This window comes from Balaenoptera acutorostrata, chromosome 1, assembly GCF_949987535.1.
Source record: "Balaenoptera acutorostrata chromosome 1, mBalAcu1.1, whole genome shotgun sequence".
Taxonomy (NCBI): Eukaryota; Metazoa; Chordata; class Mammalia; order Artiodactyla; family Balaenopteridae; genus Balaenoptera; species Balaenoptera acutorostrata.
In genome coordinates this window covers 162,283,338-162,306,487 of record NC_080064.1, presented here as the reverse complement: position 1 = coordinate 162,306,487, position 23,150 = coordinate 162,283,338, and the positions used below count along the sequence as shown (strand labels likewise).

General features: G+C 39.5%; 1 protein-coding gene across 1 annotated transcript in view; it reads left to right on the top strand.

Moving 5' to 3' along the window:
- The window catches only part of LOC114238627 (uncharacterized), a 312,107-nt gene that overhangs the window by 105,894 nt on the left and 183,063 nt on the right, over window positions 1-23,150 (top strand). The window contains 2 exon segments of the mRNA XM_057541296.1: window positions 22,438-22,723; window positions 22,725-22,857. Of these exon segments, the coding sequence (XP_057397279.1) occupies window positions 22,438-22,723; window positions 22,725-22,857 (419 nt within the window).

The window sequence follows — 23,150 nt, the reverse complement described above, 5'->3', positions numbered from 1 at the left end:
ATGGGATAAGTAGCAAATAGTAGCATCCCAGTTGCTTCTTAATAGCCTCCGTAAAAAACTTCATTACCCCATTCATAGGGAAGAAGAAGGATGTAATAATAAATCACCAGTATTTTTACAGGCTCATAAGTAGGGAGGTAAGGTGACCATTTGGGGTTTCCCCAAAGCAGAGCTAATAAATAGAATGGTATTTACATAAGCACTGAAGACAGTCAACATGGCCTGGTCATCTTTTGTTTTGGGGTGTCACAACGGGCCCAGGCATGATGCCAGATTTCTTTATTTTCTTAAAATATAGATTAAACCTTGGTTGTATTTGATGTGAGAGAACCCGTGATGAGAGAGGAAACAGGTCTTCTGATGAGTGCAAACAGAAGACGCATCATCTGTGCATACAGAGCGATGAAGCAGTTCAGAGAAATCTACCAGGGCCTTTCCGCTCCTATTTCCTGATCTGGCAGAATGTCCTACTGTTCATCTCAGGATCAGAGTTTGAGAGTCATGTTGGGTATCGGTTTTAAAAATAATGCATTTTATTTTCGGATGTAAGATACAATGGTACAGACTGTGGGTTTGGAAGCCAAAGAAATTAATGCTCTTACTTAAAGTATGTCAAGTTTAATGATCTAATAAAATAGCATGCCAAAAAAAAAAAAAATGCTTGGTGAGAGTGGGCACTCCATAAATACTTCATGCCCCCTCCTACTTTGCTGTTAATAATGGGTTGTTAGAAGCAGTAGAAGGAAAGTACAAAACTGAGATTTCACTTCTCAAAGCCAAATTAGCTTCTTGCCTCAACCGACAAATTCTGAAGTCGAAATGAGTCATAATAAGGATTAGTCAGGGAAGCTTGAATTGAACCTAGTTCCCCTGCACGTGTGGTTCCTTATCAGCCTCCTACTACTTATAATTGCTGGATTCACTTTCTGAAATTAGCAGAGGGGAACGCAAAGCAAAGACAGAGACCTAGCCCCTTGCATTTTTTCTTCCCTGCCTAGAATGGCAGGGTAAGAATAGGACTATAAAAATATAGTATTTAATGATTATTATTAGAGGAAATGCAGAAATAAAACTATGAAGGAGAGAAGATCGATTCTAGCAGATTGTTGTGAGGTTAAAGATATTTGAAGAGGTCCTTTTGTCTTCCGTTTCTCCTATCTTTTAAACACTGCAATCTGGCTTCTGAAGTTAGAAGTCCCTAAAAGCCTTGTTAGCAGTAGTCTGAGTGCCTAGCTCATAGTTATGAGAGTGTGTGTGTGTCTGTGTGTGTGTCTGTGTGTGTGTCTGGGAGGTGGTCTTTAATCTATTTCAGGTCAGTTTTCCTGAAGGAAGGGTTATATCAACTAGTTGAGCTGATGATTTTACTCTCCTGTGGTGATATTTTATTTATATGTTAAAATGCTTGGAAAGTGATTAATTTGTCAGGGGAACATCATGTTCCTGTAAATTTGCTGAATATGTAATAAAATTGCCATAACACGGATGGGGAAAATGAAGATTTTTTTTTAAAACCAAAATAGCCAAAGGGTCTTCCTGTATTTCCATCAGTTTATATTTACTTGAATTTCTCCCTTTAAAAACAACAGCTTTGAAAGACTCCTTGCTTGAAGTTAAGGGAGACATCGGAGCTGGTGAGGTTAAAAAAAAAAAAAGGGGGGGGATGGGGAGGAAGGTAATGGAAGAAGAGAGATGGAATGGTGGAATCTGCTGCCTGTTCTCTCTCCCTGGACCAACAATGACTGATACATCCATTAAATTTCAGGCCAGGCTGATTGACTGAGTGGATTTATATAAATTAAAAAATACAGGTCATATACCTTTTCTGATAGACTGTGAATGAGAAATAGGAATTCCTTTAAACCTCAAAGGAGGAAATCCATAGGCGAGGCTTTCGAGTCAATAAAGCACTACAGCATCAACTCTTCTTGCTGTGTTTGTACAATAAGTTTTAGTTAATAGACAAATATTATACCAGCCTTCCCCCTGACTTTTTCCAGCAAGAGGTAATTTGTAAATGAATCCACACGGTGTTGAAGATTTTCCAGCTTTTGTTGCAGTTTGAACTTGTGCTTTCCAGACGGGAAGGAGGCAGAAATCATCCCTTGCTCCGTTTTCTTGGTGTAACGACTGAAAATGGCATTAGTTCAGGAACAATGACTTTTATTCACAGTCATTCTCTCAGCGCCGTGTCCATTTGTCCATTGGAATGAGCCACTTATCATGCTTCCAGGTTTTTCCTCTTTCAACATCAAGCGTTATGAAAGGAAAATTCCATTTTTTCCTGGCCCTCCATGACAGGCAGACTGAAGATTGTGGCCATTTGGATTAAAAACATATCCATCACCACCAGCCGGCAGGTTATTACGATGTCTCCTTTGAATATATGAATTTCATACGCTGCCTGTTGGAAGTCTTAAGAATGCCAACTTTTTAGATAAATAGTTATCCCACTGCTGATGTACAGCATACTGTTGCCGTATTTTCTCACTTTTACAGCATTCTTGCCCTTATCACCCATTACATAAATCTTTGGCTTTCATACTTAATGAAACGACTAGGGTAACAACCACCTGTACTCAGTATAGTTAACCAATCATACGCCATCATTTGACTATCATTATTTGGGTTTTTTACGGCAGCTATTTTAGTAGACCGTCTAGTTTAAATTTGACAGCACAGCAGTGCAGGTAGATACGCAGATCACCTTATTTCTGTGCTACCTATGACCTCAGCATGCGGCCTTCAACTTTGTGAGGTTCCGTGGATAGAAAGATGGATGAATGAATAAAGTTTCCAATGTCAGTCAGTGTTATTATCAGAGCCTGATAACCTGTCAGCTGAATTTTGGAGAGTGGGGAGAAATATGGACATGTGGGGGAAGCCTAGGACAGGAGTGACCATTTCTCAAGAGATCCATTTTTGCTAAACCTCAGTTCCCTGAGTCACCAGAATCTTTGGTTCTTTAGGAATGGAAGAGAGGTATCACTCCATCTCTCCTATAGAGGTTTCTGAAGTGATGAAACCAAACTCCTTACTCCATTTCCCATTTCTTGGATCTCCCCACCATTCAAGTTTATTTCTCACTGTGGACCCTAGCTTCCTTGTCTGTAAAATTCATGCCTATAACTGACCATCAGTTACTGTGAGTTTTATGATTTTCCGGTAAACAAATAGGCCTAGATGTGAGTGTGGGGTTCACATGCAGACATAGATGCTCCAGAAGGAGTCTTGAAATCCTATACATCTAACTAGTTAGCTACTAGGTAAGAATGACTGAGTGTTTTATGAGATGGGCACCACTAATTGTTCCCTTTTCCTGTTTTCCCACAATATTCCTTCCTGGACTTCGGATAAGAACAAGAACTGATCCTGCCCTGTCTGTTTGCCTTCTGGAAGATGGAAGTATGAGCTGTCGTAGGACAGCCTTGCCTTAGCAGCAAACAGAGGAGGCAGGGACTTGGGTTTCTGAGGGTGCGACCCAGCGGCTGCTGAGACTTGAGAACCATTATGATGAATGTCGTGCGTGGTTGATGTAACTCCAGAGAGACGTTTCCCATGGTTCTTGCGTGAAGACTATGCCTCTATTTATAGGAATCACTTTTTTTTTTTTTCCCCAGAAGGGGTCATAATCGCTTTATCTACACCCTCTTGTCTTGTTCTTGTGGTGAGTGTCTAAGGTGGTCCAATGTAGTTAAGCAGTTTCAGAAGTTATCTCTAGCTTGATTTTCCCCCAGACCTGTGTTAGATTAATTGTTATCCATGGGGAATCTGATTGGCGGAATCGGGGGGGGGGATCGAACCTCATTATTTTCTTGCGTAACTTCCATGCAGCCTTCATTCTTAGCATGGTATGTTGACCTCTGAAACGCATCACATTTTCCTTGGAAAAACTTCTTTATTATTTAGCGCCCACATCAATCTTGGCACATAGTAGATACTCACTAAAGTTTGTGAACGGATTCATTTTTTTTTTTTAACATCTTTATTGGAGTATAATTGCTTTACACTGGTGTGTTAGTTTCTGCTTTATAACAAAGTGAATCAGCTCTACATATACATATATCCCCATATCTCCTCCCTCTTGCGTCTCCCTCCCACCCTCCCTATCCCACCCCTCTAGGGGGTCACAAAGCACCGAGCTGATCTCCCTGTGCTATTCGGCTGCTTCCCACTAGCTATCTATTTTACATTTGGTAGTGGATATATGTCCATGCCACTCTTTCATTTCATCCCAGCTTACCCTTCCCCCTCCCCATGTCCTCAAGTCCATTTTCTACATCTGCGTCTTTATTCCTGTCCTGCCCCTGGGTTCTTCAGAACCTTTTTTTTTTTTAGATTCCATTCCATATATATGTGTTAGCATACGGTATTTGTTTGTAGATGCTCACATAGTAGATACTCACTAAAGTTTGTGAACTGATTCATTTAAAGCTTTGCTATAAACAACTAGCATCACCTCTTAATCTCAGGTACTGAGAAGTTAAGGAGCTCATTTTGGGTGATAGTGTGAGCTAATGTTGGTGAAAAATCAGTAGAAGTCAGAATGCATTATCAAAGTGTTTAAACAAATGTAACTCACAACAAATCCCCAAAGTTGAATAATTTTTTTGTGGGAAGCCCAGGTAAGTATGGATTTATATTTCAAAACTGGATGCAGATTTATGTTCAGATTTATTCCAAAAATTAAAATATTTTGTCCCACAGATTTATAGTAACACTTTGGATTTGCATAACACTTTAAACTTTTCAGAGGTTTTCGTATTTATTTTCTCTTTTGGGTCTCAACATTCATGTGCATTAGATGGTGTGGGCATTAATTAGTACCTGCATTTTAATTATTAGATAACTGAGACATAGCAAATTAATTAATGTATATTAATTATATGTATTGATACAGTTAATTAATGACAAAAGCTAATTGGCCAGGAAGTTCTACCTAGTATCTAGCTGCAATTTTCCATGCTGTGAAATAAGTTAGTTTCTCCTTATTAGAAGGCTCTAAACCTGTCTCAATTAAATAATAATCATCCCTTCTATGGTATAATAATATAAATAATCTAGTATTTTCTAAGTTGCTAGTGATTTTGACTTTTCAACATTATTATCCTTTGTTCTTAGACATTTAAGGGAATGAGCTACTTTTTTTTTCTTTTTCTTTTATCTTGGTCCCATCTTTGGTATTGTGGGTTCAAATAGTCATCACAGATAGAGCATAGCACTTAACTGAGTATACAGTTGTTTAAGAAAATTAAAGCATTGAAAAATAAAATCTTTAGAAGATAGTAGTTATAGGTGTGACGACAGTTGGCATATTTAATTGGCTGCTGTAAAGTATTGTTATTAAATCTTTGTGGTTCAGCATTTTGCAGCCCAGAGGACAGAATTTAGATATAGAAAATTCAAGTTCAAGTTCCGGTTCTATCACAGTTCTGTTTCCTCATCTGTAAAATGGAGAAAACACTTGTCTCACAAGACTGTCTTGAGAATCAGTGTGTGACTCTAACTTCTTTTCTCACTGTTAAAAAGAAAAAGAAAAGAAATCCCGATATCTTCTTGGGATATATGAAGTCATATCAATGTTTCTTAAGAACATTATCTTGAGAATTCACCATATTCTTTGAGAAGCGGCAGAATGGAGGACCATCTATGCCATCAGCTTCATGTCCTTGACTAACTGGTGTCTAGTGTCAGAGGTTTGGTATTTCAAGTAATGTCAGACACATGTAAGTCAGACATAGAAAATTATTGTGATGAGGTTTATAACAACGTTTATAAAGAATAATGATGCCTATAGTTGACATAATGCCTTGCAGTTCAGTCATTTATTCATTCAACAAACGTCTGTTAAGTGACAAATTCAAGTAGCTAATATGAGTTCAGCATAGTACAAAGTGCTGAGGATACAAAGTCAAATAGGCTGTAGCCCACGTCTTCAAGGAAAATGTTAATTAAAAAAAAAACTTTTTTGACGTAATTGTAGACTCACATGCAGTTGTATGAAATAATGCAGAGAAATGCTGTACTCTTCACCCAGTTTCTTTCACTGGTAACCACTTGCATAATTATGGTATACAATATCACAACCAGAAAATTGACATTGATAGAGTCCACAGACCTTAGATCTTACAAGTTGCACATGCGTTTGTGCTTGTGTGTGTGAGTTCGTGTGTTTAGTTCTATGTTACTGTCTATGTAGATTCCTCTGTCCAGCACCGCAGTCAAGATCAAGAACAGTTCCATCATAAGGTGTTCGTTTGTTTTGATATTACACTTTATAAAAAATTACACTTCGTCAAAGAAATTTTAGCTTGACCGATTCTCATGTATTATTTAGGGATCACTGGGGGTGTAAAAACCTCTTTTTTTTTTTTTTTTTAATGAAGTTATACAATTTTTATTTATTTATTTATGGCTGTGTTGGGTCTTCGTTTCTGTGCGAGGGCTTTCTGTAGTTGCGGCAAGTGGGGGCCACTCTTCATCGCGGTGCGTGGGCCTCTCACTATCGCGGCCTCTCTTGTTGCGGAGCACAGGCTCCAGACGCACAGGCTCAGTAGTTGTGGCTCACGGGCCTAGTCGCTCCGTGGCATGTGGGATCTTCCCAGACCAGGGCTTGAACCCGCGTCCCCTGCATTGGCAGGCAGATTCTCAACCCCTGCGCCACCGGGGAAGCCCCAAACCTCTTTTGATGATGCTTATAATATCTATCTCCTCTTTTTCTCATTTTCTTTGCTACCCTCTTACTGCAGGTTTTTCTCATCGTTTATCTTGCTGGATAGAATAGCTTCCTAGTTGGGCTTTAAACACTGTGAGTTCAGAGGTCTGGTCTGTTTTATCAGGTTATACGCCTGAAACATAATAGGGGTGAATGAGTGAGTACACGGGCGCTGCTGCACTCACAGCTGTGTTTAATGAAGGCACAAACCGGGTTATGTCTGTTCTCCTCAGAGATCTTCAGTAGCTTCCCATCACCTACAAAATAACATCTAATCTGCATATTCTAGTATTTCAAACCTTCCACAGTGTGGCCCCAACCTACTCTCTGAACCCATAGCAAATTCCAGATCCCCTATAGCGCTCCGCAGAGCTACCCCCTCCTTCACTCTCCGAGCCTCCCCTGCATGCGCCCACTTCTGGGTCACCCTCCTTCATCCTAAAATGGCCTTTCTCATTCTTGCTCATTGATATCCTTCTGAACTCAGTGCCACCTTTGCAGATAATTTTTATTCACTCTTCCTATACTATGAGATACAGTTCCCATTTAACAGATTCAGCAACTGAGGCTTGTAGATAACATGTCAGCGCCCACAGTTAGTTGACACTAAGTAAGTAATAACAATGTTGGTGGACTCAAAGCCAGGGCATCTAATTAAAGCTCTTATAATCATTTACTAGTTCACCCTGTAGGTTGTTTTGTTTTGTTTAGATCAAATCTCTTAGCAGGTTTACTTTGACCTAAGGAGATATAAAAATAGCTTTTCCGTGTTTAATGCTGTATCTCACAGATTCTCAAGATTGTGTGAACAACACTCTAATTTAGAAAATTTGTGCCCCAGTGTTTAAAGTTCACCGATTTTTGCGGATGTGAATTCATGGTTTCTTCCTTCATTCACCAGCCCGGGCACAGGGTTAAATTTAGGAAGAGAAAGCAATGCATGGTCCTCCTGAAGTGGAGGGTCGCTAGTATAAGTATACACAGGAAAGACAGTGGGTTAAGTGTGGTTGTAGAAATAGGCTCACGGAATTATGGGAATATCTAGGGAAAGAGGTGTCTGGAAAGACTCGCTGGACATGTGATAACTCAGTTGAGGTTTTACTAATGAATAGGAGATGGCTAGTTGTTAGGGGGACAGGGAAAGCGAGATGCATCCCAGAGAGAAGGGAAAGCTGGTTGGTAGGAGGAATTACAAGTTGGCAAGCATTGCATATATATGAGGTACAAGGCAGGGAGGAGTGAGATTTGGGGTCAGAGAGGATGGCCAGCCAGTGAGGGCAAGGTCTGGACTCTTTGGCTAAGGGGCTTGGTTGTCGACCTGTAGAGTGTGTGGAGCCTTTGAAAGAGAGAGATTATAAGTTTGGCTAGATTTGTCTTCAGGAATGTACACAGTTTTATTATTCTGTAGAATCCTCTTTTCAGGAAAACATGAATTAGCTATATAATCATGTCATCTCTCCTTAGCTAAGTACTAAATGCTGTAAGCTTCATGTGTATGAAAGTTAAAGAAGGGAAAGAAATGTGCTCTGTGATTTATTTCCTTTCCTGCTACGGAATGCCATCCCTGTCTTCCTACTTGAGAAGCAGCTGGTAAATTGGTGATGAAATAATTTTTAAGTTGATTTAAGTTACTCTGCAAGTTTTCTTTCCTGGAAGTTCCTTTAGAATTATACATTTCTTTTGATATGTACCACCTCAGGTTTTATATACTGTACTTTTCCCCTGACACATTTTTATTGGGTTTATACTGATATCTAAACCATATTTTTAAAAATCAGGTGACTCTCCTCTTTTTCTGATTTCCACGTTTTAAATCCTGTTTCCATATTCTATCTCCCATAATATCTACTTCCTTATTCCAAATACAAAAGCAAAACAAACCAAAAAAGTTTAAAAGCCCACTGTGAATTACTTACAATGACACATGACCACATTGCTGCTTACATATTGCCTATTTACTAAAGCCATTCTATCATGTTCCATGTTTGGATGAAGAAAATGAAGAATTAAGTCAGGTTTGCTTTCTTTACTTCCCAAATATGCACAGAATTATTTGGTGTTTACAGTAACAAATATTTCATGTTTTTCAAAACAGAATACAGAGGGGTGTTTATCATTCAGATCAGTAGACTATTATTCACTATGGGCCTAATCTTGATTTCATCCTTTGCCCCATTAATAGGTTAGAAAAAGATCTGGCCTCAGAGATGGAAAGCTGGAATTTGGACTGAGTTCTACCTCTAATTCTGGGTGTCCTTGAATAAGTCATCTGTCTCTCTTCCCTGATCCCCTGGGTCCTTGTGTGTAAATCAGAAGTACAGCTAGATGTTGATGAAGAATTTTCTAGGTCTGGCTATTTAACACCTGGTACAAGGCATAGGAATCGATAGAAACTTCTAGTAATATAAAGTTATTATGTTTAACTTTTTTTGGGGGGGGCCGCATCGAGTGGCTTGTGGAATCTTAGTTCCCTGACCAGGGATTGAACCCAGGCCCTCAGCAGTGAGAGTGCGGAGTCCTAATCACTGGACCGCCAGGGAATTCCCATTATATTTAAACTTATTGTTCAAAATTTTCTCTTTAGATCAATTTTATCAATAAAATTTACGTATAACAAAACACATATTTTCCATGCATGGTTAGATGAGTTTTGACAAAAGTAATCCATATAACACATACAAAAATATGGTTTAGACATAAGTATAAACAAAGTAAAAAGTGTTAGGAGGAAAAATTTCCTTAATGGCTCTAGCCATTCCCCACCCCTTGCTCCAGGCAACCACTGGTGATTTCTGTCCCTAGAGATTAGTTTTGCCTGTTTTAGATCTTCACATAAACAGAATCTTGGAGTAAGTACTCTTCTGTATCTACCTAGTTTTTGCTCACCAGGGTATCTCTGATATTGTATGTGGACGATCACAGTTTGCTTCTTTTTTATTGTTGACCAGGATATATATATATATACACACACATATATACACATAAACACAAACATATATATAATAACAATTTGTTTTTCTATTCATCAGTGATGGATATTTGATTTGTTTTCAGCTTAGGGCCATTATGAATAAGTGATGATACACATTTGTGTATCGTTCTTTTTGTGGACATATGTTTTCATTCTTAGTAAATATCTAAGAGGGAATTGTTGTGACGTAGTAAGTGTCCGTTTAATTTCATAAGAAACTTCCAAACTGTTTTTCTAAAAAGGTTGTACCATTTTATACCCTGCCAGCAATGTATGCGAGTTCTGGTTGCCCCACATCCTCACCAGCATTTGGTGTTGTCAGTCTTGGAATGTCAGCCATTTTTATGAGTGTGAAGAAAACAAAAATGTCTCTTTAATTTGCAATTGTATTAGAAACTCTAAAAATTATACAGTACAAATTACTGTGTATGATTTAGGGATATCAGAATTAGCATATTCCTTAATGAATATTGAAAATATTAAGTGTTATTTTATATTTTACCATTTTTAGAATCCCTAATCACTGATATGTGTGTATGACACCCACTGATGTTTCTATAGGATGCGTATATATATATATATATATATATATATATATATATATGCTCATGTGTGTGTGTATATGCATATTTATTCTCGTCTCCAGTTTTCTTGTTTATTACAATGTCCTGAACGATTTATCTTCTTTCATAATCTACCATGTCTCTTAAAAAGCAGGCTCTTATTATTGCTAATAGTTGAAAATATCTGTGTACCTAGTTAATCAGAGGATTATATCAGTAAAATGAGAGATTCTTTCCTGAAAATATACATCTTTATATAACAGATTTAGGATTTTTAAAATTGGGTATAAAGATACTACCAGTTCGGTGATGGACTTTACAAGTTAAAGTCTTTTCTACAAAAAATGTATTTATGGGTGATAATCATGTCTATCATGAAAATAAATATTTTGATCATAACCTCTCCAGTGATTTACTGACATTGAGGGGTTGATATCCTGTAACCCAGCTAGTGTTCTATGTGACTGGGTTAGAGATCAAAAGGGTAATGCTTCTAATATTCATGGAAGAATTAGGTAGTAAGCTAGTTGACTAAACGTGTAATCAAAACTTCTCATCCTAGGATTCAAACAATGGCTTTTCTCATTTTGTAATGTATGCCTGTGGATCTTTGTGTACTATTGCCTTTAGAGATAACAAATTTTCACAGAGTTAGAAAGCAATAAAATACACTTAACAGTAAATCTTTACTGAGTGTAGTTTAATCTTTCTCTGATGCAGAAAGCACTTTATAATTTTATAGCTCCACATTATTGTGAATGCCAGTTATTATATTGGCTAAGAGCAGAAGTGATGTTGAATCAAAACTATGTGCTAATAGAATCTCGGACTGGGAGAGATGGATGTGTGTTTACCCATATACATCCCTTTATTTTAAATTAAATATGATTTTTTGCCATTCTCATTTCCTCCTAGGTTTCCCCCCAGCTTCCCCTCCCCACCCCCGCCCAGGCTTCTCTACTTTTTCTGAATTTATACATCACTCTCAGTTTCCTTAACAAAATTACAGTTTCAGGCTTTCTCTATGTGAAAACCATGACAAAGTGATTTTATAGCCAGTTCTGAAAGTGACTAAACTTGACAATTGTATTTTATGACAACCTCTGCTTTCGTGTCCCCGGCCTACTTTTATATCAGCATTTTTTTTTTTTACCCCAAATATGAACAATTTCGTATCTCTGCATTGGTTGAAAACAAATCCCTTTACCAGGAAGACATTTTAATGGAGAAGAGCATGCTTCCCTTAAGTCACCAGAGCCTTTACACCTTAACTCTGTAATATTCAATTTCTCACTCACCAAGAACCACAGCCTTTTTTTTTTTTTTTTTTTTTTGGTGGTTTGTGTTCCTAGGGGTTGGGGAAGAATTAGTATTATGGAACTAAACCAGATTAGGGGGGAATGTGAATTAGATTTGGTAACAGATGGTGCTGTGGAAATTAAAGGTTCTTTGCGAATGGAAGCGACAGCAGCTTGTTTCTGTTCTCTCAGTCTCTCTGTTCATGCACTTGATAGACGGGTATAAATCACAACAATCCTGTCTTGGCAGCCAATTTCGAGAATTTGATCTGGTTAAAGACATGGCTTTCGTGCTCCACTCCCCAAAACCTGCTTCTACTTTATTTTTACACAGCACCTTGTCATATTTAGAAAAACAGACTCACCTGCCTCTCCTTAATGAAATTTTTCTTAATTACAGTTTTAGCTCTTTAGTGTTAATTAATTTTCCATTCAGCCTGAATTTTCATAATATCTCTGAGGGATTTTTCCTTCTCTTTTTTTCCCCACCGTTTTTACTCATGCATATGCTTTTGTTGTTTCTAAAGATGCTTTTCACTGTCAGAAGTTCTTATCAGAGACACTATCTGAGAATCCTAATTACCAAAATCATTATTTGGAAAGAGAAAAGCTTTCACGGGAAGTAGTAAAGTTATCAAATCAGAAAAATTTTTAGAGGTGTCGGAAGCAGTCACCCAAAGAGCAGTTATTTCAACAAAATTGCACGAAAAGGTGAGTGACCAGCCTTTTTTTTTTTTTTTTTCTCTTTTTGGCTGATAAGAGCTGCAGAAATGTCTGCTCCATCAGCTAAAATAAACCCCACCAAGTAAAAACATGTGACCACAATGTGGCCGAACCAGCTTGCGTCTGTGTTGACCTGGTGAGGATCTAGGAAATGTGAATTAAAGTTCAGAGAATCTAAATGAGAGACTAGAAATTCCAAACACATTGGGTGGACTCTTTACAGCCAGGCCCTCAGGTCTGACCAGCTCGGGAGAAAAGAACTAAAGTTGCCTCTGACACATCCACGTGGCATTTGGGCGCACAACCTGTCAAGGAAAAGGACATAGAAGAGAGGAGGAAAAAAAAAATCACTCCAGAAACGAAGATTCTTTGAGCGAGCAACTAAGAGTTGGTAGAAATGAAGCTTCCTACTGGCAGTCAAATCAAATGTAGTAACAACTCAAGGGCTCCCCGCTGCTTGCTGACAGCGTGGTGTCACACACTGGGACAAACATTCACTTAAACGCTGATTGCAGAGAATTGCCCTTTCTGCCAACGCCTCCCACCAAAAACGTAATGAGCAAAAAGAGAACCATTTCTAGGAAAAAACCAAGAGTCCTGCTTCCTGGATCCCACCAGATGATCATGGCACTGTTTGGCCTTCGGTCACCCGCTGGGAAGGATTCCTCAGTTGACTGTAGTTGCTGTGGTTGTGTTGTTATGTAGCAGGTTGTCGGCTGCGTACTTTTTCTTTCTCCTGAAGCACGTACATGCGCGCGCACGCGCGCACACACACACACGCACACACACGTGCACTGCCCTAACCGTGAAACTTGGCTAAGTGCAGTAGCAGCCAAGGAAACAAAAGGAAGTTTGGGAAGTGTGCTTTCATGCAATAGCCCTTGCTCTCAGTCTCATCTGAGTCACAAGCCAGCATGGGTTTTATTGGAGTAAAATCTTGGGTTGGCCAAGAAGTTCGTTTGGGTTTTTTTTTAGGCCAACCCAGTAGAATTTTTTTTTTTTTTTTTAATGGCAGCAGTTATTTTAGAAAGCACGTGGGCACATCCTGCCATTTGACCAGGGAGGATGAGGGTCAGAGTGTGGTAGAGACCGGCCTCAGGTCACACAGCACTGGGTCCCCGGCTAGAACCACATTGCTCCTCCCTCTAGCGCTGTTAAGAAGACACAGTTTGCTGAGAAATGGAGGAGAAGACAGACAAGGTGTCGGAACCCTGGTGTCCTACATTTTTTAATCAGTTTTTCAGAATTGAGACTAAGAGTCAGAAATTTTTCTCTGCACGTTTATCTTTGGACCTTTGAATGACAAAACCACAAGCGAGTCCTTCCGATCTGAAATCCCGGCCTCTCTGTGGCTTCCATTGTCTTCGCTGGATGGTGTCCCACTGCTGAATAATCTCTTTTACAAAACCCATAATGCTGCAGAACAAATCCTTCGTCATTTCCATGGCTTGAATTAAATATATATGTTATTTTTCATTGCCTGCAAGTAGTGGCTTGGGTGTTTAAGCTTCACCTTCTCTTCAGGCAACTAGCTCAATGAAATGTTTTCTTTTAAAGAAAGAAGACAGAGGAAGGAGTCTTAGGATTAATAATTAGCTGATTTCCCCTCCTCCACACCGCCCCCCCACTCTCCTACTTCAGCTGAGCAACACCTCGTACCAACAGAATATCATGTTAACCTCTGCTATCATAGATCACCCCCAGACCAGCTGCTTTTGCATCCAGATGTTAACTACTGCAAACTAAGCTATTAAGTTAAAAGTATAAATATAGTTTAACCGCTGTCCAACAGGGAAAGACGTGGTTTATTATCTGTGGCGGTACGATGAATCTCCCTCTCTAACATAGAAATGTTCCAATATGCTCGAAGCAACCTTTATTTCAACGGTGATTCCTCCTCAGCAGCTCAGCTTTCTCACCACTGTGATTCACCCAGTTTCCGGGAATGTTTCAGAGTTCCACTCCAGAGGAACTGGCCTATATCTATGGAGGCAGCTGGCTTATTGGTCATTGTAATTGCTTTTGCAAAACATTTTCTTAATGAGTAAAGGGTGACATCAATACGATGATCTCAATATCCTTACATCAACTCCTGGTAGCATTCTTATTTCCTCTTCCAGCGTAGCAAAGAGAATAGGAAAGGGAGATTCAGGCAGCCTGAGCTTTCACTGACCTGGATTTGATTTGTGAACTCCATCACTGGAGTGTGTGTGTAAAGCATCTATATTCGATTTTTAATTTGTAAAGATCAGTGCATAGACTTTCTATGAGTTGAATGTCTGTTTATTTCTCCTCTAGCGAGATGCCTTTAGAAGGTCTTCATTTAGCTGTCAGTCCCCCCGCTGGCGTGTCGGCTTTTTCTCTTCGGCGTGCTCCTTGACTGCTTGAAAACGGAATTGTCTGAACACAAGCAAACTTTATTGATCCATATTTCTGTTTGAAAGACCAGAGATTTGTAGAAGGAGGAGACTATTTTTTTTCTCTAGAAAGCTTACTGCAGAGGAGGTCTGCTCATGGCGTAGTAAATCTCTAAGACCGAATAAATGTTACATTCAGCATATATCATAAGCTTCATTTTGATGATTTATCTTAGGTAGTTTTTTACCCCATACTCACCGTTTTTTTTTCTGGCAGGGTCCCCACCTTGTGCCCAGGGCTGTTTCACTCTACCCTGGAGATAGTGATCCGGTCAACACTTGGGCATTTCCTACATCAAGATGTAGAGTACACGATTCTAAAGCCCTTCTGGGCCTCTGGCTTTTGGTCCCAGGGGAGTAACTTGTGTAAGGAAAGAACTGTCCTTAGGGATTGAAGATAAAATGCTTGTTTTGCATCTCTTGTGCATCTGAGTCGCTGACTAGACAGTTCTTGACGTTGTCTTCTAATATCCATAGGTGTCCTGGACTTGGGCAGTTGTGAGGATATAGTTAATTAAGCCGCATTAGGGCAAATATACACACTTGTTAAAACACTTAATTTGCCTCAGTAATATTGATTACATGGCAGAAGTTTGTTTAAACTGAATGGTATTTTTTTCCCCTACTGTTACAGTCCTTGAGTGCAATCTGTATAATAGCTAATAGCCATCATCAATTAAATATCATGTTAGTTGTAAAGTAATGTCATAAGAATTGATTTGGACTTGGCAGTGGAGGAGAGCTCTCCCTTCAAAGCCAATGTAGGTGATTAGCCAGAGTTTTAAGCAGAATCATGGTTCATATAAACTGTGTATATTTTATAGACTTATAGCTGCTCTATATTACATGAGAGCCCATTATATTAAAGAAAAGCTCAGACGGTTAATTATGCAAAACATCATGTATGCAATTACCCAGCATTATTATGCATTTAACAGTCTTATTGATTTGCCAGTAGCTCGCTTACTGTATTTAGAGCTATAAACAAGGGAGGCGCACCCCCAGATTGACATAGGTCCAAGAAAACAAGCTAAGGATGAATTACACTAGTAAGCGCTCCTGCATCAGATCAAATCCTTCAATACAGAAACTGTCAACAACTGTAATGAGCAACACATTGTGATATCACAGGACCATTTCTTTTCCCATTAATAAAGTTTATCAACCAGGAAGCATCAGAAATCACCTGGTAACGCAAACTGAAGCAATTGCAATTTCCTACATCTAAAATAGTCTGGATAGCTTAACAAGGCACTGGGCAGTGGCCTCTGGCTGGAATGATACAGTAAGATAGGATGCAGGCACTTTCTAACGCATACACTTAGAACACCCCCAGTGTGAATAGCGCATTTCTCTTTGCTGAAAAGGAATGGAATCCATTTCCCTTCCTTTGTTTTAGGGACAACAGCAGGAGGAAAGGCACAAGGTTTTATAGGTCTTTCTCTATATCCGATTGGATGGCCAACCATCCTGGATTGTCTGGACTAAGGAAGTCCCAGGACATGAGACTTCAGTGATTAAATCAGGATAGTCGACCAACCTAATTTCAGAGCAAAATTGAACACTGGAGCCCTAAAAGCAGATAGGGCTTCAGCAAGGTCCTTCCTGGTCATGGTTTAGCCCTAGGTATGAAATTATATTCCTGGGGTGCTTTCAACGACTGGCCAGAAATGAGTTCCAAGTCTCCTGTTTTTATTTGTCCTAAACTTCTTTGCTTAGTGTAGCACGCGTGGCCCTTGACAGAACTGGGAAAGCGTTCAGCTTAGATAGAGGCTCCGATTTGTTACTTGAAGGAGCTGGCCCCTGGTTCCCACACAACTTAGCTACATCTCTTGTCAACAGCTCAAGCATCAGCTTTGTGGGGAGCTGTTTGCTTACTCTGGTTCTTGACAGAGTGAGTTGCAAAGAGTCTTTTAGACTAAACGCACAAGTTATTTGTTCAAAGAATCAAGAAGCGGCATCACTAAATCATTGTGATCATGTTATGCAGACCTCTGTTCCATTAGATGGGCCTCCACGTTTATTAAAGAAGACCTAAAATAGTATCTAAGTGTGTGTGCATATGTGCGCATGTGTTTTAATCTTTCTGGCGTGTGGGTCAGGATTTACAATTCCTTCTTTACAATTAATGGTCTCCTTCTGTTAGGTTAACCAGGCAGACCTGAAGATATTTCTTATTAAAAGAAAAAATCCTCTCTCTTCCTTCCCCAACTAAGCCAGTGTACCTTAATGCAATGATGATATGTTAGACCCAGCAGTTGTCAAAGCAGCGTATTACTGTGATGCCATAATGACACCCTGTCTCTGTAAAGTAGTCATGTTTTCTCAAATCACACGTTGCACCGTTGATTTCTGACATGACACTTCATTCGGTTGCTTTCTCTTTCTTCAGCATCACCATTCTTTGACAATAGCAGCTGGTGCCCATTTTGTTACTAAGTGATTCACGTTTTGCCACTTTACGAGAGTGCAATTAGTTGAAGCAGGAGAAAAAAAAAAAAAGCTCATTGTAAAGTGGCGTGCTTGGAGTTGTAACTCAGACTGCCAGCGGAGCTGCTGGGGTCATGAGCTTGGAAGCCTGGGCCTCGGGGAGCTGCTGCCTTAGTCTTGGAGGTTTTCTTCTTAAAGCATTAAAACAAAACCCAAAACCTATAGGCTAATAAAAGCTTCTTATTTTTTGAAACAAAAATACTTAAATATTCAATCTGGTGATTTCGACAGGTAGAAAACCGACCAATCCTTATAACTTCATTCCTACTTTGGATAGGTTAAGTGATGAGCGATAGGACTTTCGATAACCTTCCTTTCCAACCCTGAAATTCTCTGATTCAGTGAGAGAACTAAGGATTCTGTCTTCTCTCTCTCTCTCTCTGTCTTCTCATATTTGTAAGCTTGCAGGTTTGCTGGCTCCATTGTTGTTATGTAAAACTTTGAGATATAAATTGATAAAGTGTTTGGAATTTATAATGATGATGGGTACCTTTTCGGGCCCTTAAGGATGACAAGGAAGAAAATAAACTAGTGAGTTGTTTAGTTGTCATTTATTTAGCCTATTTAGGTGTCTGTCACTGAAATAGGTATAATAAAATTTCAAAAAATCTTTCCTTGGTGTTAAAATCAGGAAGGCCAAAGAAGAAGATCTGTACACATGTGTTGCATTGATGCACCACTTTTTTTAGGAGGGAAATAAAGTAGCAAATGAACTCAAGTTTGGTATAAAATTCAAAAGATGAAATGCAGCTGCTTATTACAAACTTTTATTGGGTTGGCCAAAATGTTCGTTGGGGTTTAGGTAAAACTAAAAGACACATTTTTAACTTTCACGAAGAACTGTTGAACAACGTATTCACTAACCGAACGAACTTTTTGGGCAACCCAATAGTTTGGTGAAAGGGTTAATAATATTTAATCATATATAAGCCTATGGAACGTAGGCTTAAGTCCCTTCTGGGAAATGTAGACCACTCTGGACACCTACACATTGCCCAGAAATTCACAGCAATTCACTCACAGTCATACATTTACCTGGATCTAGGTAGCCTCTCTGAAAACAAGCTTGATAATTATAATATAAATGGAATATTAACTTACAGATTATCTTGTTTTCCCCCTCCAGCAGCAACTTATTGATTCTTATTCTTTTTGTCTGTCACTTTCTCCCTATACATGAACACCTGTACGTACAGTTAATCAACTGTCAAAAATTACATTTTTAAATAGTCCAGCAACCAAGAAGCTTTATCTGCCTGGTCATTAGTATCTAACACCAAAGATAAATTTTACTCTTGCTAACCCTTAAGCAAGGCTGGGCGAGAAGTTCCTATGTTGAAGCAGGATCATCAGAATTTATATATAAATGTATATATATGTATAATATATATAATAGAACATATATAGAATATATATAGAATACAGAAGACTATATCTCAAACTGTATTGAAAATACTTTCTAAAGCACTGCAATGTCCCTGGCCTCTGGAAAGCTGTTATATCCCTCAAATTTAGTTTCTTATAAAGAACATAAATGTTGTTCTTGACATGGTTGTTTCTCCGTCCAGTTTATTCTCAGGGTGTTCACTCAGAGAAGATTTTTAGAAAGTTGCTTCTCTTTTTCCCTTGTGTCTCCCATCATTTCTCTTAAAATAATAAAATAAAAGCAACTCTACAGAGCCTTTAAAATAAATATTTCCCACATTTTCCCAACACATGTTATTTCTGTTCATAATTCTTAACGAAATTTAGATTTTTATTAATCCAATGTGACCTAAAATTTCTGCGTTAACAGCACAATGTGGAATTGGGCTTATTCTCTTTGGCTCCAGATAAAGCCATCATCTTGGAAATGGCTCTTTCTGACAAAAAGGTGTTCTTTTGAAATAAAGTCTTATTCACTACATTCCTCTTAGAGTTAATGTGAATTTTAGTGCCTCTAATTTTAGATTGAAGTGAAGTCTAGAATAAAACCCACCAGCTGACAATTGAATTTATAGATAGTTGTGAATATCTCAGGCTTGAATAATAGAGCTGTAGAATTTCAGAGACAGAGAGGGAGAGAATTAAGACCCACTGTAGTTTTAGGGTATAATGTAATGGTGTCTAGGAAATGTTCAGTGTAATGAGCTAAGTAGTAATTAGGAGACAACTGTGTTCTTTCAGATTCTGTTTCGGTGTCACTCCAAACCCTGGGGAGGGTGACTCAACGGGGTGGCCTTGTAGCCAGCGTGGTGGCTTCTTCAGCCACTTTTCCACTCATGGGTGAGTGTGAATGTCATAGAGCCTCTGTGTGTGCCAGCTCTACCCCTCTGTGCTTGGCTATTTAAAATCATCAGTGAACGCCTTGAAAAACTCTCTGTTGGCTTCAGGACATTTCCGCACTGGACTTTGGAGTCAGCCCTGAGTTGAAATCCCGACTCTTCCACTTCCAAACTGTATGACTTTCAGGAAATTGTTTGATGTCTGAGGCTCTGTTTCCTAAAGAGTAATACCTCCCTCACAAGGTTGTCTTGGGGATTAAATGAGGTAATATTTGGAAAGTACTCAGGTCAATGCCTGACATGTAGTAAGCACTTGATAAATGGCAACTCTATTATTATTTCCACTGGGCAAAAAGGTATTCATTAAGGAAGCAGTTCATGTCTGAGAAGAAACATATAAAACCTACAGCACCGATCCAGCATGTTCACTTTCCTTTACAGCTACAATGGCCAGACTTGTGTAGAAGAGATTGCCACTGTCCAAAGGCTTCCCCGACCACTTGAACTTCCTGAATTTTCTTGCTTCCATCCAGATTATTGCAAAGTTAGGGGCTGAGATTTTCGAGGAGACAGCTGGCTGGAGACACCCAATTTTTCAAAGACCTTAACAACATGCATTTGACACATAAACATTTGGTGACTTTGCAAATAACCCTTCCATAAATAGGAGGGTGATTCCTGGCCTTGTTTCTCAGTCAAGAGTTCTGCACATTTTAGAAGTCCATGAGAAAACGCCCGAGGGAAAGAAAATTGGGATAAAATTGAACAGAGACAATCCAAGAAAAGAGAGAGAGAGAAAAGAAGGCCCAGGGAAAGCGTGGTCTGTTTTGTGATCAAGCAGCTCAAAGCAACTCTCCTTGGGAAAAAGAAAAAATGATTAAGAAATGGTGCCTCGCAGGCAGATGGCGAAAGAGTTCATTGTCGTGGCTGTGAGAGATTCAGTGCCGGAGAGAGGAAAGGGGAGCGACCGTGTTTTAGTACCCTAACAACTTCTAACTGTAGTCTAAGATCATAATGTATGTGCGAGCAGTCCAGTAATTATAAGGTAATAAGTGAAGTGGTAGAGTAAGTGCTTTAAATTAAAAGGAATTTGCAGGGCTGCTGTAAGTCAGTGCCGACCCGCTTTCTTTCAAACGTTGACTTGAGGAAAAGTGCTTAGCCCAGGGTGCAAGCTGGGAGACAAGGAGAGCGATCTATTAATTACAGAGCTCATTAACAGTGACGGGGACAAGGCAGCAGATGCGGGAGGGAGCGGACGCCCGGTTCAGGCTGGAGGGGGCTATTTTTTCTTTCACTAGTTCTTGATGAAAGGACAACACAAGTGGGTGGGCGAAAGCAAGAAGATATTTTTGTGGATTTCTCCTTCCTGTTTGCTTTCTTCACATCCTGAGTTTGCTTTACTTTAGAAAGAGGCACAAAACTTCCAATGGGAAATCTGCTAGGAAAGAGGCAAATTCTTGCTCTGGATGCTTTGCTCTTGAGACCGCCTTCTCGGAACCGTTCAGTGAACATTCCCTGATAGGAAATAACCATATTTTTCTTCTTTTGAAAGTAACAGAACAGTGGGGGAAGGGGGCACCCGGAGGAGAGCATGAAATTTGTGCAGTGATAAAATATCATTAGATTTATAGTGAAAGAGATAATTGCATCCCTTCGGTTATCCTGTGACTACTCCCCCAAATTCGAGTGAATGACCATTACCCTGTGGGATTCCCATAAATCAACTTTCCACTGGGAAGCAATTATCTAAGTTTGTTTCTCAACTGTCACCTCTTCTTTCTATAGTGGGCTCTCAGAAGGTTCCTAGAGACTTTGCTAAAAGGGGTTTTGCACTATGGCGAACCGGAAAGAAAATAGGACCAATTATATCTTTTCATCTAATTACCTCTTCCGAAATTTAATCACTTACGGGTCTGACAAAGTAAGAGGGGCAGTCTGTTTCTTCTAGATAAGAGAGAGAGTTTGTTAGATTAGATGCTTCATCATATTTCCTTTTAGGAGGTATGATGTTAAAAGACCAAAGGAAGGGGAGAAAAAGAGACCATCGCAAATCTCATTTTTTCAGGGCAAAACTTGATACATCCTTACTTTGCTGAATATGAAGTATCAGGTTTATGGATTCACAGGTATACTGAAGGCTCAAATGGCTTTTAGTGATTCCTCTCTTCAACAGTGGCAAATCGCACATGCAGACACGGACACATGTAAACACATGTACATATTTATTAATCAATGCTGGTGATCATTTCACTGTTTTGTGGGCTCTAGGAAATAATCCTTAAATATTGGCTAGCATTTTATCCTTGATGTCTTTCTGTATCGCTAAATGTCTAGGAAATAGAGCAATTTAATTAAAGAGGCAACGTGATTGAGGATATATTCCCTGTGTGTCTTAGATCAATAAAAGACACAGTTATGCTTATGGAAGCGTGCTGACAAACAGTAATTACAGAGCTGAGGAATCATCTGTTCGGTCTTGACAATAAAAGTTTAGTTCTGCTCATAATAAAATGACTGCAACATCAGAAAATGGAAGAGAAAAGTAGAGTGAGGATAAGGGTAATTTTAGAAGTGATATGGACTTTGCAAATTACTCCTCTTCCCTGGCTAAATTTAGAATCTAGAGAGTTGATTTAGATATTGACAGTGGTTCTTGAAGAGAAAGGTAAAATGAAAGGAACTGGATCTGTTAGAGCTTTTGTTTATGGCCTGTCTGGGCACTTTGATGTAACCCTGTCACGCTCTTATGCTGATTACCTTGTTGTAGAACAAGAGATATTGACTAGAGAATGATGTGTAGTCCCTAGTTCTTATGCAGCACTCTCAAAGAGCAATGTCTTTAACGTATGAATTCTTCTCTCTTTTTTTTTTTTTCTCCTTTCGATCTTTTTTTTCACTTTCTCTATTTTTTCACCTTCTCTTTGTTTCTACCTCTTTTGGTATCTGTGTTTGACACTCTCTCCTCTTTCTCTCTCTGTTTGCACCTCCCTAAACCTCAGGCTTCTCTGCAGAATGTCAAACAAAGATCGACACATTGATTCCAGCTGTTCGTCCTTCATCAAGACGGAACCCTCCAGCCCGGCCTCCCTGACGGACAGCGTCAACCACCACAGCCCAGGTGGCTCTTCAGACGCCAGCGGGAGCTACAGTTCAACCATGAATGGCCATCAGAACGGACTTGATTCGCCACCTCTCTACCCTTCTGCTCCTATCCTAGGAGGTAGTGGGCCTGTCCGGAAACTGTACGATGACTGCTCCAGCACCATTGTTGAAGACCCCCAGACCAACCAAGTGCGAATACATGCTCAACTCGATGCCCAAGAGACTGTGTTTAGTGTGCGGTGACATCGCGTCTGGGTACCACTATGGGGTAGCATCCTGTGAAGCCTACAAGGCATTCTTCAAGAGGACGATTCAAGGTGAGTGAGGGTTGCACCTGGCGATACCCACCCTCCTCCAGCCTCATGTGATGGTTGGTTGGTTGGTTTTCGTGGTTCTGGCCCTTGTTAGTCAAGTTGTGCATTCTTAATTCTATCTTGAGTACAAAATAGAAATAGATGAAAACTGATAGTGGAGGGTTTGTAGAATAGACTCCCCACCCCCCCACCCCCCCATCCCCGCATATGCTCCCTATCAATTCCGCGTTTACTATCAAGCTCTAAAGATGGAATGATAATAAGCTATGGGTGGAGTTTGAAAGAGCACAGCTGTT